Source organism: Oncorhynchus nerka, linkage group LG2 (assembly GCF_034236695.1).
Source record: "Oncorhynchus nerka isolate Pitt River linkage group LG2, Oner_Uvic_2.0, whole genome shotgun sequence".
Classification (NCBI taxonomy): domain Eukaryota; kingdom Metazoa; phylum Chordata; class Actinopteri; order Salmoniformes; family Salmonidae; genus Oncorhynchus; species Oncorhynchus nerka.
In genome coordinates this window covers 36209558-36225472 of record NC_088397.1, presented here as the reverse complement: position 1 = coordinate 36225472, position 15915 = coordinate 36209558, and the positions used below count along the sequence as shown (strand labels likewise).

General features: G+C 40.9%; 1 protein-coding gene across 6 annotated transcripts; it reads right to left on the bottom strand.

Moving 5' to 3' along the window:
* Positions 1 to 762: 762 nt before the first annotated feature.
* On the bottom strand, positions 763 to 3877 carry LOC135572439 (putative nuclease HARBI1). 6 transcript variants are annotated; one of them, XM_065020405.1, is made up of 10 exons: positions 3755 to 3877; positions 3391 to 3461; positions 3132 to 3308; positions 2980 to 3041; positions 2811 to 2897; positions 2682 to 2723; positions 2441 to 2613; positions 1676 to 2361; positions 1283 to 1394; positions 763 to 1188 (listed from the first exon to the last, which is right to left on the bottom strand). In XM_065020405.1, the coding sequence occupies exons 2-7, from the start codon at positions 3452 to 3454 to the stop codon at positions 2458 to 2460; spliced, it is 588 nt and encodes a 195-aa protein (XP_064876477.1). In that variant the 5' UTR covers positions 3455 to 3461; positions 3755 to 3877; the 3' UTR covers positions 763 to 1188; positions 1283 to 1394; positions 1676 to 2361; positions 2441 to 2457. The 6 variants fall into 6 exon arrangements, with proteins under 6 accessions (XP_064876477.1, XP_064876471.1, XP_064876474.1 ...); XM_065020399.1 differs by lacking the exon at positions 3755 to 3877 and adding an exon at positions 1491 to 1606 and having other exon boundaries at positions 3391 to 3748; XM_065020402.1 differs by lacking the exon at positions 3755 to 3877 and having other exon boundaries at positions 1676 to 2227; positions 2326 to 2361; positions 3391 to 3748.
* Positions 3878 to 15915: the final 12038 nt, after the last annotated feature.

Below are 15915 nucleotides of genomic sequence, written 5' to 3'. Positions count from 1 at the left end.
CGTTTGTGATCATTAATTTCAATGATTTTGGATAAAAAATGATTTTTAGATGATGTTGCTATCATTAGATAATTTACAGTTTCCCATAGACTATAAGGCTATATATAAAATGATAGAATATTAGGGCCACAGAGGGGAAAAAAACACAAGTCATAATATTGTAACCAGTTGTTTTAAAGGACAGTTGTTAAAATGACAGATGTGGGGCATTTCGTGAAATTGTACTTCAGTATGGTTTCATAAACAAAGACATGCTGATGTGCCAGAATATTAAGTATCACATTGTCATAAGTATCAAAACTGTAAAAACAATATGTAGCTTTTCTGCAGAAAGAACCAGCCTCATAAATTTATGACTTTATCCTTTTTCTTCAGTGTGGCCCTAGTACTCTGTCATATAAACAAATACACATTCCATATGAATATAAAAACACAGTGTAACATTATGTTCCTTTATTGAATAAGGACAAAACAAAGCAGGTAAACCATCAGCTCCTTTCGAAACTGAAGTCACAGTGACTCTACAAGATGGAAAGCACAGAATCCAAGCATATTATACAAAATGATACATACACATTCAAAGGTCTGTATATAACACACCCTGCATGTCTGCACACTAAAATAAATGCAGGACAAATCCATACACATCAACTGAACAGACAAATGAATGGATGCAGTAGCCTCCCTGCAGCCTTGTATTACACACAGTATACCGCACAAACATCATAAGAGGCCAAATTCGTCAAAAACGAACCCAAAAAACCCAAATTCCTCTGCCACCGCAGGACATATTTAACCAAAATTGAAAGCACACATACTAACTAAAATAATTCAACACATATTGGTCCCTCAGCAGCCGACCACTGTCGTCATCAGGGAAGATTGCCGGATTGTCCCAGTCCATGGCTGGTGGCACTCTGGGGGCCCTCTCCTTCCTCAGGCAGGCCACATTGTGGAGGACAGCACAAGCCACAGTAATATCACATGCCCTAACAGGGCTGACCCTTAATTTGTGAAGGCAGTGAAAGCGTGCCTTCAGGAGGCCAAAGGTCATTTCAACTCTGGCCCTGGTCCTGGCATGGGCATGGTTGTAGGCCTGCTGTGCTTCCTGGGGGTCTGTGAAAGGTGTCAGGAGAAAAGGCTGGCAGCCATACCCCCTGTCTCCCAGCAACACACCAGAGAATTCACCTGTCAACACAAAATCTCATCATTACTACCTCATAAACACAGTGATATTCTTGACACAGCCATGATGGTTATAAATAGGGGTTGTGTGGCTTACCTTGTGATAGGCACTGATAGATTTCAGAGGCCCGAAAGATTCTGGAGTCATGGACTGAGCCAGGCCATTTTGCCACAACATTGCTGATCACACAGTCAGCATTGCAGACCATCTGAAATCATAAGATGAGGAATATTACACCAATCAATGCACATCACTGGCAATGCAGAGTGTTCGTCAATGGACAATATCAAAAAGTTATGTTCACCTGAACATTAATGCTGTGAAAGGATTTCCTATTCACAAAATCGGCCTCATGGGCACCTGAGGGGGCTTTTATCCTTATGTGTGTGCAGTCCACTGCACCAATGACATTGGGGAAACCTGTCACACAAAGTAATGAGTATCCTACTATGTGTTAACAGTTGTCCTGTAATTTGTAGATCCTCTTACCTGCAATCCTATAGAACTCCTCTTTGATGTCACAGAGTCTTCTGTGGCCAGGGAAGGAGATGAAGACATCTGCTAATGCTTTGATAGCCAGACACACTCCTTATTGTGCGGCAAATTGTGGCCTTGTTCAGCTGTTCTGCATCCCCCACTGAGTACAGGAAGGCTCCACTAGCAAAAAAGCGCAAGGCCACACAAACCATTTGCTCCACACTCAGTGCATGGCTCCGTGCAGTGCGGTGCTTAATCCTGGGACCCAGTAGTCTGCATAGATACCTGATGCCATCTGCAGAAAACCTGTATCTTTCATATAGATGGTCATCAGGGAAGGCCAGTGGGTCCAACCGGCCCTGAAGACCCTTTCTCGCCTGAAGGCTCTCCTCAGCACAAGTGCTTCTTCATCCACCACATCTCGCACGAATGGGCATGCCATTGTCAGAGCAGAAAGGAACACACAATTTTGGGCCTTCATATAGGCTAGTGGCCACACCTGGTGCTGGGGGGGTGGGCAAAAGAGGGCGACGCCTTATAACGATGACTTGGTTGTACTGATTGCTGGGAAAATAAAAAAAAACTTAGAAAGATGCCACCGTCCTGTGTGCTCACAATAAGAGCTCATATGTCATGGCTCACTTGACTTTACGAGAATATACCTAATTTTTATTTTGAGCTGTGTCATCTTCTTGGAGCTGGGGGAGGAAAGAAAAATAATGATTAATACATTTGTGTTACAGTTAGCATACAGTGTACATTGAAGGCATATCTCACCTCCCTCTCAAGTTTTTTTATTTCAAGGTCCAGTTTCCTAATTGTCCTCTTTTTATTTCGGACTCCAGTGCAAGATTTTCCATCTTTTTCTTCTTGTACTGAATGTCTATGTCTGCCAGTTCTATTTGGCGCCGGAGGTGGTTGCCATACAACTTTCTGATAGCTTGTGAGCTCTGTGAACACAATACAATTAGCGCAGCTGGAATTTGGCAGGATGTGGTGTCCTTTTATTAATACGCACTATGTTGCCAGGCTGGTTTTCCCACTGTATAGCATCTGGGTCCTGTAAAAGAAATTAGATTTTTTGATTTTGATGAGGACTCCTCACCATTGTAGAGTAAATAGTACTTTCACAGTCTTAACATGATACCTCATGCCTTCTGGAATCCAGAGAGATGGTCTCCTCCTCATCATCGTCTCCATCATGTGCTGTTGCTGCTGCACTGGGGCCTTCACCCTATCACATTTAATCGGATTCATATTGAAGCTAGTAGACAAGACATGCCAGGCCTACAGTATGCCTTTGATGGAGTACTCACTGGATCAGCATCGTCTGGTGCTTGTGCTGGTGGCTCTAACAGGAACACAGTGCTGCCAGGCACTGCAAGGCAATAGGTAAACCAAAGTCAGACAGTCCAAATTGATTCAATATGAATGTGGTTGTATCCCATGTAGAGATGGAAGGACATACCTTGAATGAAGCGGGTGGCATCTTGGGAGGAACCTATGCTCGTCTCTTTCCCCCCAGGGATCCCCTCTAAGACGGGCCTGCCTTTATTTAGCTCCAAGGCCATGTCCTCTGCTGGGGTAAGGTCAGCCTTTGGTGACCCACCACCCGTGCCTTGTCTGTGGGTATTCTTTTTCACTGCTAAAACAGTACAGACAATGTGTGAGCAGGCACCTTCTGGGTACAATATATGCTTGTGCTTTGTTTTAGTCAGGGACCATACCATTCTGCAGAATGTTCTTGTATTTGATTTTGACCTGCTGCCATGTCCGTTTTGGCCCGTTCATGTTTAATCTACACACACACACACACACACACACACACATTTAATGGAGTCACACTGCAAAAAATTACTTGGTATTTTTGTCTTGTTTTCAGTAAAAATATCAAAAAATTTATCATAGCTTTATACAGTGTGATGGAGTTACTTTACACAATTTCACTCATATCTGCAGTGCATTTCAATTAAAAATTTAACCGTTTCATAATTACAGTACAACTGCATTTTTGGAGATGTGAATTAAATATTTGAATTGTAATTGTGATGTTTCAGCGGAGCGGTGAGTGTGTAATTGTGCACTACTTACGCATTCAGGCGGTCTGCAATACTTTGCCACGCTTTTTCTCTTTACTTTATCACTGTGGCGGTGTTGCCTTTCTTCTTAATTATATCTTTTACCTCCTCGTATGCCTCCATGAGGATTTGTGCTTCCGACAAGTACGCGGCTCTAGTTGCCATGGTAAATCAGTTAATCTGTGATCTGTGGCTGGGTCTATTTGAGTGAGCCGTGAGCGCGCACCTATCCAGGATTGGTTTCACCTGGCTTAATGAATCCGTGTCTGCTCATCCTGGCTTGGTCTTTGTGCAACCAATTAAGCCTGGACGCACATGTTTTGGCTTCATTGAGCTCAGCTGAGTCATTTATCCCGGATGTCTTAATTCTACTTTTGTGCAACAGGCCCCAGCTTACCAATCATTGCACCTGTACACAGCCCATCTGTACATAGCCACACCTCATCCCCATATTATTTATTTTTGCTCCTTTACACTCCAATATCTCTACTTGCACGTTCATCTTCTGCACATCTATCACTCCAGTGTTTAATTGCTAAATTGTAAATATTTCGCCACTACGGCCTATTTATTGCCTTACCTCATTTGCACACACTGTATATAGATTTTTCTGTTGTGTTATTAACTGTACTGTTGTTTATCCCAAGTGTAACTCTGTGTTTTTGAGGCACTGCTTTGCTTTATCTTGGCCAGGTCGTAGTTGTAAATTAAGAACTTGTCCTAAACTGGCCTACCTGTTTAAAACTAGGAAAAAAATTGTTGTTGAAATCAAATCAAGCTTTATTTATACTGCACATTTCAGACATGGATGCAACACAATGGCTTCACAGGAAAAAAACAAAAATAGACAATGAAAATTAACAAAAATTTAGTTTAACAACAAACAGAAGACTAAGGGTGTTGCCTCTCCACGTCTATCAAGACAACTGGAGCACTGGGCCAGACACTCTATAACCTGGACCAGCTCAGGTGAAACACCTTCCCACTAATGAGATGGATAAGCCAGCACAGGTGTAACACATACTGAATAACGAGGTGACACCAATCAGTGCACCGATGACACATTTCAATTGTACAACTGACTAGGTATCCCCCATTCCTATGTGCTAAAGTCCAAACTCAAAACATAAATGGAAAAACCAAAGCCAGTGACACCTTAAGAAAACAAATATATCCTATATTTTTGTTGGACAAGTTTGCTCACCACCAACAGAAAACTTCCATTGCACATTATAATCAATATAAACATGGTGTCTACTGGCTGTCAACAATTAAAAACAAGGAAAAACACCTATTCCTAAAAAATAATATTCAATAGTATTTTTTTTTTTAAATGTTTCTTCCTAAAACTCACTAGCTTCAAGAACTCTCATCCTATTGGAATGAGCCCAAATGAAACTCAAATCAAATTGTATTAGTCATGTCTGATTTCAAGAGCAAACTCCTGCAATATCTCTTTAGGCATGTTGTTGGATCGGCACAGGTCTACAATTTTGTTTCTGGTGTCCTTTGACAGCTCTTTGGTCTTGGCCATAGTGGAGTTTGGAGTGTGACTATTTGAGGTTGTGGACAGGTGTCTTTTATACTGATAACAAGTTCAAACGGGTGCCATTAATGCAGGTAACAAGTGGAGGACAGAGGAGCCTCTTAAAGAAGTTACAGGTCTGTGAGAGCCAGAAATCTTGCTTGTTTGTAGGTGACCAAATACTTATTTTCCACCATAATTTGCAAATAAATTCATAAAATATCCTACAATGTGATTTTCTGGATAGTTTTTTCTCATTTTGTCTGTCATAGTTGGTGTACCTATGATGAAAATTACAGGCCTCTCATCTTTTTAAGTGGGAGAACTTGCACAATTGGTGGCTGACTAAATACTTTTTTGCCCCACTGTATATTTTCTTCTCCTGTGTGTATTCTCTGGTGTAAAGTCAGCTGGCCAGATGTAGTAAAACTCTTCCCACATTGATCACAACTACAGGGTTTCTCTCCTGTGTGCATTCTCTGGTGTAAAGTCAGCTGGCCAGATGTAGTAATACTCTTCCCACATTGATCACAGCTATAAGATTTCTCTCCTGTGTGTGTCCGCTGGTGAATAGTCAGATGGCTAGACGCAGTAAAACTCTTCCCACATTGATCACAGCCAAAATATTTCTCTCCAGTGTGAATTCGTTGATGTATTTTTAGTTTTAATGAAGAGTTTAATATTTTCCCACAGTCAGAGCAGTGGTGAGATTTCTTCCCTGTGGTTCTCTGCTGGTGTTTCTTGAGGAGTTCTGATGTGGAGAGACTCTTCTCTGCCTCGTCAGAATCATGCTGTTGTTGAGGATCCCCAGAGGATCCACGATTGTCCCGTCTCTCTCCTGTGTGAACGACAAAGTCAGATAGATGGTTAAAGGCCCACAACCCATGAAGTTGTAAAACAATTGATGTCTGTTAAATTTGACAATTAATAAGAGAGTCAAATTAGCAACAATGGTCATATTTTGTCTTGTAAGTTATTCAAGTTGTTGAGACTCTAAGCGGTGTGCCAGACAACTTTTGGTCTCCAATATAGGCCCCTTTCTGGGTTTGCTAAAATTGTGGCATGAGGTCAATGCACACACAATTTGATGCAGAAACTCCTCCCTGCTAATGAGGAAACCACTAGTTATGGATGTAATATATCTGCCTGGAGCAAAAATGGTAAGCGAAGATTTTAGTTTTTCACAGTGTTTTGAATATTACAGCGCACTATAAGATCAAGATCAGGAGTGCTACTCAAGGAAACTCACATTTAGCTCTGTGTCTATTCACTAATTCACCACCGTAGGGGAAAACTCAGGGAAGTTCTCATAGGCTGACAGCAAAAATAGCATCCATTTCCAGGTTGCTTATGAGTGCATTTCACATTACTTTGGATTATAATTGTAAGGCTCGTTTGAATCATCTGTTTAATATGTTTGTTATTGTCGCCAATCAACTGCTTTATACTTTATAAAAAACTTAAACCAGTAAAATGCTCTTTGGCTAGCTTTTTTATCAGCCTGAAAATTAGGGTTTGTAAACTAAGTGTTAAACAAATTGGCCCATACCATCACCAAACACTAAATAGTAGAGGTCTACCGATTTATGATTTTTCAAAACGGATACCGATTATTGGAGTTTTTTTTTTTTTTTTGCCGATACCGATTAATCGGCCAATTTTTATATATATATATATATATATAATAATGACAATTACAAATATACTGAATGAACACTTTTATTTTAACTTAATATAATACATAAATAAAATCAATTTAGTCTCAAATAAATAATGAAACATGTTACGTTTGGTTTAAATAATGCGAAAACACAGTGTTGGAGAAGAAAGTAAAAGTGCAATATGTGCCAAAAGCTAAACGTTCAAGTTCTTTGCTCAGAACATGAGAACATATGAAAGCTGGTGGTTCCTTTTAACATGGGTCTTCAATATTCCCAGGTAAGAGGTTTTAGGTTGAGGTTATTATAGGAGTTATAGAACTATTTCTCTCTATACCATTTGTATTTCATATACCTTTGACTATTGCATGTTCTTATAGGCACTATAGTCTTGCCAGCCTAATCTTGGGAGTTGATAGACATGAAGTCATAAACAGAGCTGTGCTTCAAGCATTGCGAAGCGCAGCTGGCAAACGCAGGAAAGTGCTGTTTGAATGAATGTTTGAATGAATGCTTACGAGCCTGCTGCTGCCTACCACCACTCAGTCACCGCTCAGTCAGACTGCTCTATCAAATCATAGACTTAATTATAATATAATAAATACAGAAATACGAGGCTATGGCCATATTCAATTTAATATTGCTCTTCAACGACCCAGGAAGGGGCAGGGCCAAACAGGTGTTGTACCTCGTTTCCCTCCTTCAGGGAACACTAATTATAGTCATAAAGTTACTCCCTTTCAGTCGGTCAACTTCGGTACAACATTCTATGGAGAAATACAATCATTCCCCATGCCTACCCAAACAAATACTAAATTAAACGGCCCATGCCAGACCACTCAGACCTGACCCCGCAAGATGCGTCAGTTTTGTAAATTTATTCATAGTCTTTTGTTTGAAACACTCCTGTCAATGCATTGAGTAAGGACACACACCTGACTACTCATATAGAATTAGGACTAGTCTACCGGTCCTGCGCGCAAATGTAGGCCTATAAATGTGCCTATTTGGGAGTGTCTGATAGTATTTTTGATTGTCTTAACGCACCACCACTAATGAGTTGTGGAGCTTCTCAAAGCACATTTTTTTTCACCTCAAACAGAAAGTAAACAAGGTGAACTGATTGAAGATAGATGGGGGGGCAGAGATCGTGCTGCTAGGTGACCTAAACTGGAACATGCTTAACACCACGGCCATCCTACAATCTAAGCTTGTTGCCCTCAATCTCACACAAATTATCAATGAACCTACCAGGTACAACCCCAAAGCCGTAAACACGGGCACCCTCGTAGATATCATCCTAACCAACTTGCCCTCTAAATACAACTCTGCTGTTTTCATCCAAGATCTCAGCGATCACTGCCTCATTGCCTGTATCCGTAATGGGTCAGCGGTCAAACAACCTCCATTCATCACTGTCAAACGCTCCCTGAAATACTTCATTGAGCAGGCCTTTCTAATCGACCTGGCCTGGGTATCCTGGAAGGATATTGACCTCATCCCGTCAGTAGAGGATGCCTGGTTATTCTTTAAAAGTAACTTCCTCACCATTTTAAATAAGCATGCCCCATTCAAGAAATTTAGAACCAAGATCAGATATAGCCCTTGGTTCTCTCCAGACCTGACTGCCCTTAACCAGCACAAAAACATCCCATGGCGTTCTGCATTAGCATCAAACAGCCCCCGTGATATGCAACTTTTCAGGAAAGTTAGAAACCAATATACACAGGTAGTTAGAAAAGCCAAGGCTAGCTTTTTCAAGCAGAAATGTGCTTCCTGCAACACAAACTCAAAAATGTTCTGGGACACTAAAGTCCATGGAGAATAAGAGCAACTCTGACACCACTGATAAATCCACTATAATTGATAATTTCAAGAAGCATTTTTCTACGGCTGGCCATGCTTTCCACTTGGCTACCCCTACCCCGGTCAACAGCACAGCAACTCGCCCATGTAACGGCTTTCTAATGGTGAAGGAGAGTCGGACCAAACTGCAGCGTGTCTATTTCGATTCATCTTTAATAAACAAACGTAACACACAACAAAACACTAACACTACGAAACGAAACGAAAACCGAAAACAGCCTATACAAGTGTCTACTAACCTCTAACCAGGACATCAAGACACACAGGACAATCACCCACAATACAACCAAAGAATATGGCTGCCTAAATATGGTTCCCAATCAGAGACAACGGTAAACACCTGCCTCTGATTGAGAACCACTTCAGACAGCCATAGACTCTCCCAGAACACCCCACTAAGCTACAATCCCACTATACACACATACCAAAAACCCAAGACAAAACACACCACAATACAAAAACTCTATGCCACACCCTGGCCTGACCCAATACATGAAGAAAACACAAAATACTTAGACCAGGGCGTGACAGCCCAAGCCTTCTCCATTTCTCCTTCTCCCAAATTCAGTCGGCTGATGTTCTGAAAGAGCTGCAAAATCTGGACCCCTACAAATCAGCGGTGCTAGACAATCTGGATCCACTCTTTCTAAAGTTATCTGCCCGAAATTGTTGCAACCCCTATTACTAGTCTGTTCAACCTCTCTTTCGTGTCGTCTGAGATCCCCAAAGATTGGAAAGCAGCTGCTACAGACCTATATCTATCCTACCCTGCCTTTCTAAGATCTTCGAAAGACAAGTTAACAAACAGATTACTGGCCATTTCGAATCCCGCCGTACCATCTCCACTATGCAATCTGGTTTCAGAGCTGGTCATGGGTACACCTCAGCCACGCTCAAGGTCCTAAACGATATCTTAACCTCCATCGACAAGAAACAATACTGTGAAGCCGTATTCATTGACCTGGCCAAGGCTTTCGACTCTGTCAATCACCACATCCTCATCAGCAGACTCAACAGCCTTGGTTTCTCAAATGATTGCCTCGCCTGGTTCACCAACTACTTTTCCGATAGAGTTCAGTGTGTCAAATCGGAGAGCCTGCTGTCCGGGCCTGTGGCAGTCTCTATGGGGGTGCCACAGGGTTCAATTCTTGGGCCAACTCTTTTCTCTGTATACGTCAATGATGTCGCTCTTGCTGCTGGTGAGTCTCTGATCCACCTCTACACAGACGACACCATTCTGTATACTTCTGGCCCTTCTTTGGACACTGTGTTAACTACCCTCCAGACGAGCTTCAATGCCATACAACTCTCCTTCCGTAGCCTCCAACTGCTCTTAAATACAAGTAAAACTAAATGCATGCTCTTCAACCGATTGCTGCCTACACCTGCCCAGCATCACTACTCTGGACTAGAAGTCGAGCGATTAATCGGAATGGCCGATTAATCAGGGCCGATTTCAAGTTTTCATAACAATCGGAAATCGGTATTTTTGGACACCGATTAGGCTGATTTTTTACGCCTTTATTTAAAGGATTTAAATTGAAGTGAGTTTTTATTTTACATTTATTAAACTAGGCAAGTCAGTTAAGAACACATTCTTATTTTCAATTACGGCCTAGGAACGGTGGGTTAACTGCCTTTTTCAGGGGCAGAACGACAGATTTTTACCTTGTCAGCTCGGGGATTCAATCTTGCAACCTTACAGTTAACTAGTCCAACGATCCAACCACCTGCCTCTCACTCCACGAGGAGACTGCCTGTTTAGCGAATGCAGTAAGAAGCCAAGGTAAGTTGCTAGCTAGCATTAAACTTATCTTATAAAAAACAATCAATCAAATCATAATCACTAGTTAACTACACATGGTTGATGATATTACTAGTTTATCTAGCGTGTCCTGCATTGCGTATAATCGATGCGGTGCGCAATCGAGGAAAAGGACTGCCGTTGCTCCAATGTGTACCTAACCATAAACATCAACGCCTTTCTTAAAATCAATACACAAGTATATATTTTTTAACCTGCATATTTAGTTAATATTGCCTGCTAACATGAATTTCTTTTAACTATGTAAATTGTGTCGCTTCTCTTGCAACAGAGTCAGGGTATATGCAGCAGTTTGGGCCGCCTGGCTCGTTGCGAACTGTGTGAAGACTATTTCTTCCTAACAAAGACCGTCAACTTCGCCAAACGGGGGATGATTTAACAAAAGTGCATTTGCGAAAAAAGCACAATCGTTGTACGACTGTACCTAACCATAAACATCAATGCCTTTCTAAAAAATCAATACACAGAAGTATATATTTTTAAACCTGCATATTTAGCTAAAAGAAATCCAGGTTAGTAGGCAATATTAACCAGGTGAAATTGTGTCACTTCTCTTGCGTTCATTGCACGCAGAGTCAGGGTATATGCAACAGTTTGGGCCGCCTGGCTCGTTGCGAACTTATTTGCCAGAATTTTACGTAATTATGGCATAACATTGAAGGTTGTACAATGTAACAGCAATATTTAGACTTATGGATGCCACCCGTTAGATGAAATACGGAACGGTTCCGTATTTCACTGAAATAATAAACGTTTTGTTTTCCAAATTATAGTTTCCGGATTCGACCATATTACTGACCAAAGGCTCGTATTTCCGTGTGTTATTATGTTATAATTAAGTCTAGGATTTGATATCTGATAGAGCAGTCTGACTCAGCGATGGAAGGCAGCAGCAGTCTCGTAATCATTCATTCAAACAGCACTTTCGTGCATTTTGCCAGCAGCTCCTCGCTGTGCATCAAGCATTGAGCTGTTTATGACTTCAAGCCTATCAACTCCCGAGATTAGGCTGGTGTAATCGATGTGAAACAGCTAGCTAGTTAGTGGGGTGCACGCTAATAGCGTTTCAAACGTCACTCACTCTGAGACTTGGAGTAGTTGTTCCCCTTGCTCTGCAAGGGCCGCGGCTTTTGTGGAGCGATGGGTAACGATGCTTTGAGGGTGGCTGTTGTCGATGTGTTCCTGGTTCGAGCCCAGGTAGGGCCTAAAACCTCTTACATTGGAATATTGAAGTCTCATGTTAAAAGTAACCCCCAGCTTTCACATGTTCTCATGTTCTGAGCAAGGAACTTAAATGTTAGCTTTTTTACATGGCACATATTGCACTTTTACTTTCTTCTCCAACACTTTGTTTTTGCATTATTTAAACCAAACTGAACATGTTTCACTATTTATTTGAGGCTAAATATATTTTTATTCATGTATTATATTAAGTTAAAATAAGTGTTCATTCAGTATGGTTGTAATTGTCATTATTACAAATAAATGTAAAATAATTGTCTGACTAATTGGTATCGGCTTTTTTTAGTCCTCCAGTAATCGGAATCGGTATCGGCGTTGAAAAATCATAATCAGTCGACCTCTACTCTGGACGGTTCTGACTTAGAATATGTGGACCACTACAAATACCTAGGTGTCTTGTTAGACTGTAAACTCTCCTTCCAGACTCACATCAAACATCTCCAATCCAAAGTTAAATCTAGAATTGGCTTCCTATTTCGCAACAAAGCATCCTTCACTCATGCTGCCAAACATACCCTCGTAAAACTGACCATCCTACCGATCCTTGACGTTGTCATTTACAAAATAGCCTCCAACACCCTACTCAACAAATTGGATGCAGTCTATCACAGAGCCATCCGTTTTGTCACCAAAGCCCCATATACTACCCACCATTGCGACCTGTATGCTCTCGTTAGCTGGCCCTCGCTTTATACTCGTCGCCAAACCCACTGGTTCCAGGTCATCTACAAGACCCTGCTAGGTAAAAGTCCCGCCTTGTCAGCTCGCTGGTCACCATAGCAGCAACCACCCGTAGCACGCGCTCCAGCAGGTATTTCAGCAGTATTTCACTGGTCACCCCCAGGGCCAATTGCACCTTTTGCCGCCTCTCCTTCCAGTTCTCTGCTGCCAATGACTGGAACGAACTACAAAAATCTCTGAAACTGGAAACACTTATCTCCCTCAACAGCTTTAAGCACCAGCTGTCAGAGCAGCTCACAGATCACTGCGCCTATACATAGCCCATCTATAAATAGCCCAAACAATTACCTCATCCCCATACTGTATTTATTTATTTAGCTCCCTTGCACCCCATTATTTCTACTTTGCACATTCACCTACTGCAAATCTACAATTCCAGTGGTTTTAATTGCTATATTGTATTTACTTCACCACCATGGCCTATTTATTGCCTTTACCTCCCTTATCTCACCTCATTTGCACACACTGTATATAGACTTTTTCTACTGTATTATTGACTGTATGTTTGTTTTACTCCATGTGTAACTCTGTGCTGTTGTATGTGTCAAACTGCTTTGCTTTATCTTGGCCAGGTTGCAGTTGTAAATGAGAACTTGTTCTCAACTTGCCTACCTGGTTAAACAAAGGTCCAATTTAAAAAACAAATAGCCTACAGCTGTGTCGGTCGAGAACTCACTGGGAAGGGAAACTGAGGGCCCAGAAAATGTTATACAATGTTTCAAGTTCGTTATTGACAGGCCATGTGATTTATAGGCCATTTATTTGCAATGTCTTTATTTGTTGGCTTTATGTAGGCTATTTTTTTAACGTAGTTGGCAATGGCAATAAAAGTTACTTTTAGATTTGTATAATTTTCATTTAGATTTAGATTGATTCATCTACATTCTAAGACAGTAATTTAAAGATACTACTAGTATAAATTAAATGAAACTGTTCCTGTAAAATGAACATGAAAATCATAACTGTCACACAGATTGGTAGAAATGGTCAGATAAATTTGCACTCCAAATGTAGTTTGCTGACTGCTTGTGTAGCCGATTACCAGCAACGTCAGTATTTACAAAGGCCACCAGGAGGAGGTAGTTCGGGAAGAGTTCTCTCTCTTCTGGTTGGGCATATTGATGTAATGGCATGAAAATAAATTGGCTGAATATTATACAATGTCTTATCAACAGCTCTAACAATTTGACCCCCACAGGAAATCTACACTGGTCATTCTAGAATATACTATGTAGCCTAGAAACATGGTTAAACTATCATTTTGACACCATGGATGAATTCTATAATATACTATATAGCCTAGAAACCTGGTTAAACTATCATTATGACATCATAGATGAATTCTAGAATATACTATATAGCCTAGAAACCTGGTTAAACTATAATTTTGACCTCAAGGATGGCCAGTCCTTGTACTCATAGTGTAGGGAATTCGGGGGGTAGCCCTGAGCTGAACTCAAACCTGGGTCCAGCGACTGTCAAGCCAACACCTTATAACTGTTACTCCAAGATGTCTGTACTTCTTGACGATGTCGCTAGGTGTTGGGTTACGGTTTCTACAATAGCGTTTGCTATGAATTTGAGAGTGGTTACACTTATCCTTCCCCCATCCCTCAGCTGTTTACCAAACCAAGTCTCTGGACAGCCATTTTGTTGCTGTTTTAAAAAAAACACAACCCAGCAATCTGCAGTTCAAACAATAACAAATCTGTCATTCCACTGTTTTGGTAATAAAATGATTATGGGGTTATGGGGTTGGAGAAATGTAACTACAGACAGACAGACCTATAGATGCAAGGACTGACCATCCATGATGTCAACATTATAGTTTTAACAATTTTGAGGCTATACAGTGTTGATTTACATTGTTTCTAAACAGAATAAAATATGTTGATTTAAACGGTTTCTCAAAACCATCTATTGGCTAAATTCATCGTTAGAAGATGCCTTAAGATGCGTTTGGGAAACCGGGCACAGATATCCAGTTTCCTCCTCTTCTTCCTCCTTTTCGATGTAACAGTCATCTCCATCTCCACCTCTTTCACGCCATAAACTTTATCCTCCTCTCCTTTTACTGTAACATCCTCCTCCTCTTTCACTCTGAACGCGTCTTCCTCTTCTTTCACAGTAACGGCCTCACCCTCTACTTCTTGTTTTACTGTGATATCCTCCTCTTCATTAGAAGGAGAGTAGCTTCGTAACCTCATGGTCGGAGATGTTAGCTAGGCTAATGCTAACTTAACCAGACCGCTAGCTGAATAATAACAACACCGTAAGTATGGAATTAAATCTGATAACTAACTAGACGACAGAAGCGGGTTTAAAACACAGTGACTAATATACACTAAAGCGTCAAAAGAGCTTTATTGGTTCGGCTATTTTGTCTAGCTATCGAGGTGTCTGACTAACTGTTGCTGCTGTTGAAAGAAGCATTCCGTCCACTACATTATACGTCACACCAACAGCATCGCCTTAAATTCCCACACCGCCATCTGCTGACTGGAGTGGGTAACGTAGTTTAGTAAAATGTAGATTATATCTTCAGACAACAAGTTCAAGTGTAGGAAGCATGAGTTTTTACTCACCAGTGTAACAATACAGTGTGGTTAAAGACTTAGTAAGCTAGTTGTAGTCACGATATGGTTACCTATAAGTACAAACAGTTATGTTTTTGCGTTATTACATATTTATTAACTTATTTTGTGAACTCTTCCAAACTACCCATAATGCAGTATTTCTTCACGTCATATGGATGATCAACTCTGTGCTACTGAGTTTGTATGCCAGTGTAACGTGTAATGAAGTTACATTAAAAAACATATATATTTAACCTTTAACAAATTCTTATTTACAATTGACAGACTGCCCCTGCAAACCCTAACCCAGACGATGCTGGGCCAATTGTCCGCTGCCCTATGCGACTCCCAATCACGGCCTGTTATGATACAGCCTGGTTTTGAACAAGGGGCTGTAGTGACGCCCCTAGCACTGAGATTCCGTACTTTAGACTGCTGCGCTGCTTGTGTGTTTACATTACACTCAATGTAATACACTCAGTGATAAAGGTATGGGATTCTGGGTAATCCACAGCAGGTTTTTGGAGAATTTGAAAATTGAGTGGTCCTGGGATAGAAATGTATAAAGTTGACATTACATCATAAAATCCACGTTTTAAATCATACATTCGCAATTGATGTTTTAGTAAGTACTGTTGTTGGTTTGGCGTCAAATAAGCCTCTCTTTATATGTTACTTGCCAAATCTCAGATTTCCATGTGGGTTTTATGCTAAAGTTTCCTCTTTCAAGTTGGTATCTAA

Excerpts from the sequence above, each read along its gene's own strand:
- LOC135572439 (XM_065020399.1), bottom strand. The coding sequence starts at position 3,493 with ATGTGTGTGTGTGTGTGTGTGTGTGTGTGTAGATTAAACATGAACGGG. Across the intron at positions 3,309-3,390 it reads CAAGAACATTCTGCAGAATG|CAGTGAAAAAGAATACCCAC; the intron begins GTATGGTCCCTG and ends GTACTGTTTTAG. Across the intron at positions 2,614-2,681 it reads AAAACCAGCCTGGCAACATA|AGCTCACAAGCTATCAGAAA; the intron begins GTGCGTATTAAT and ends TTGTGTTCACAG.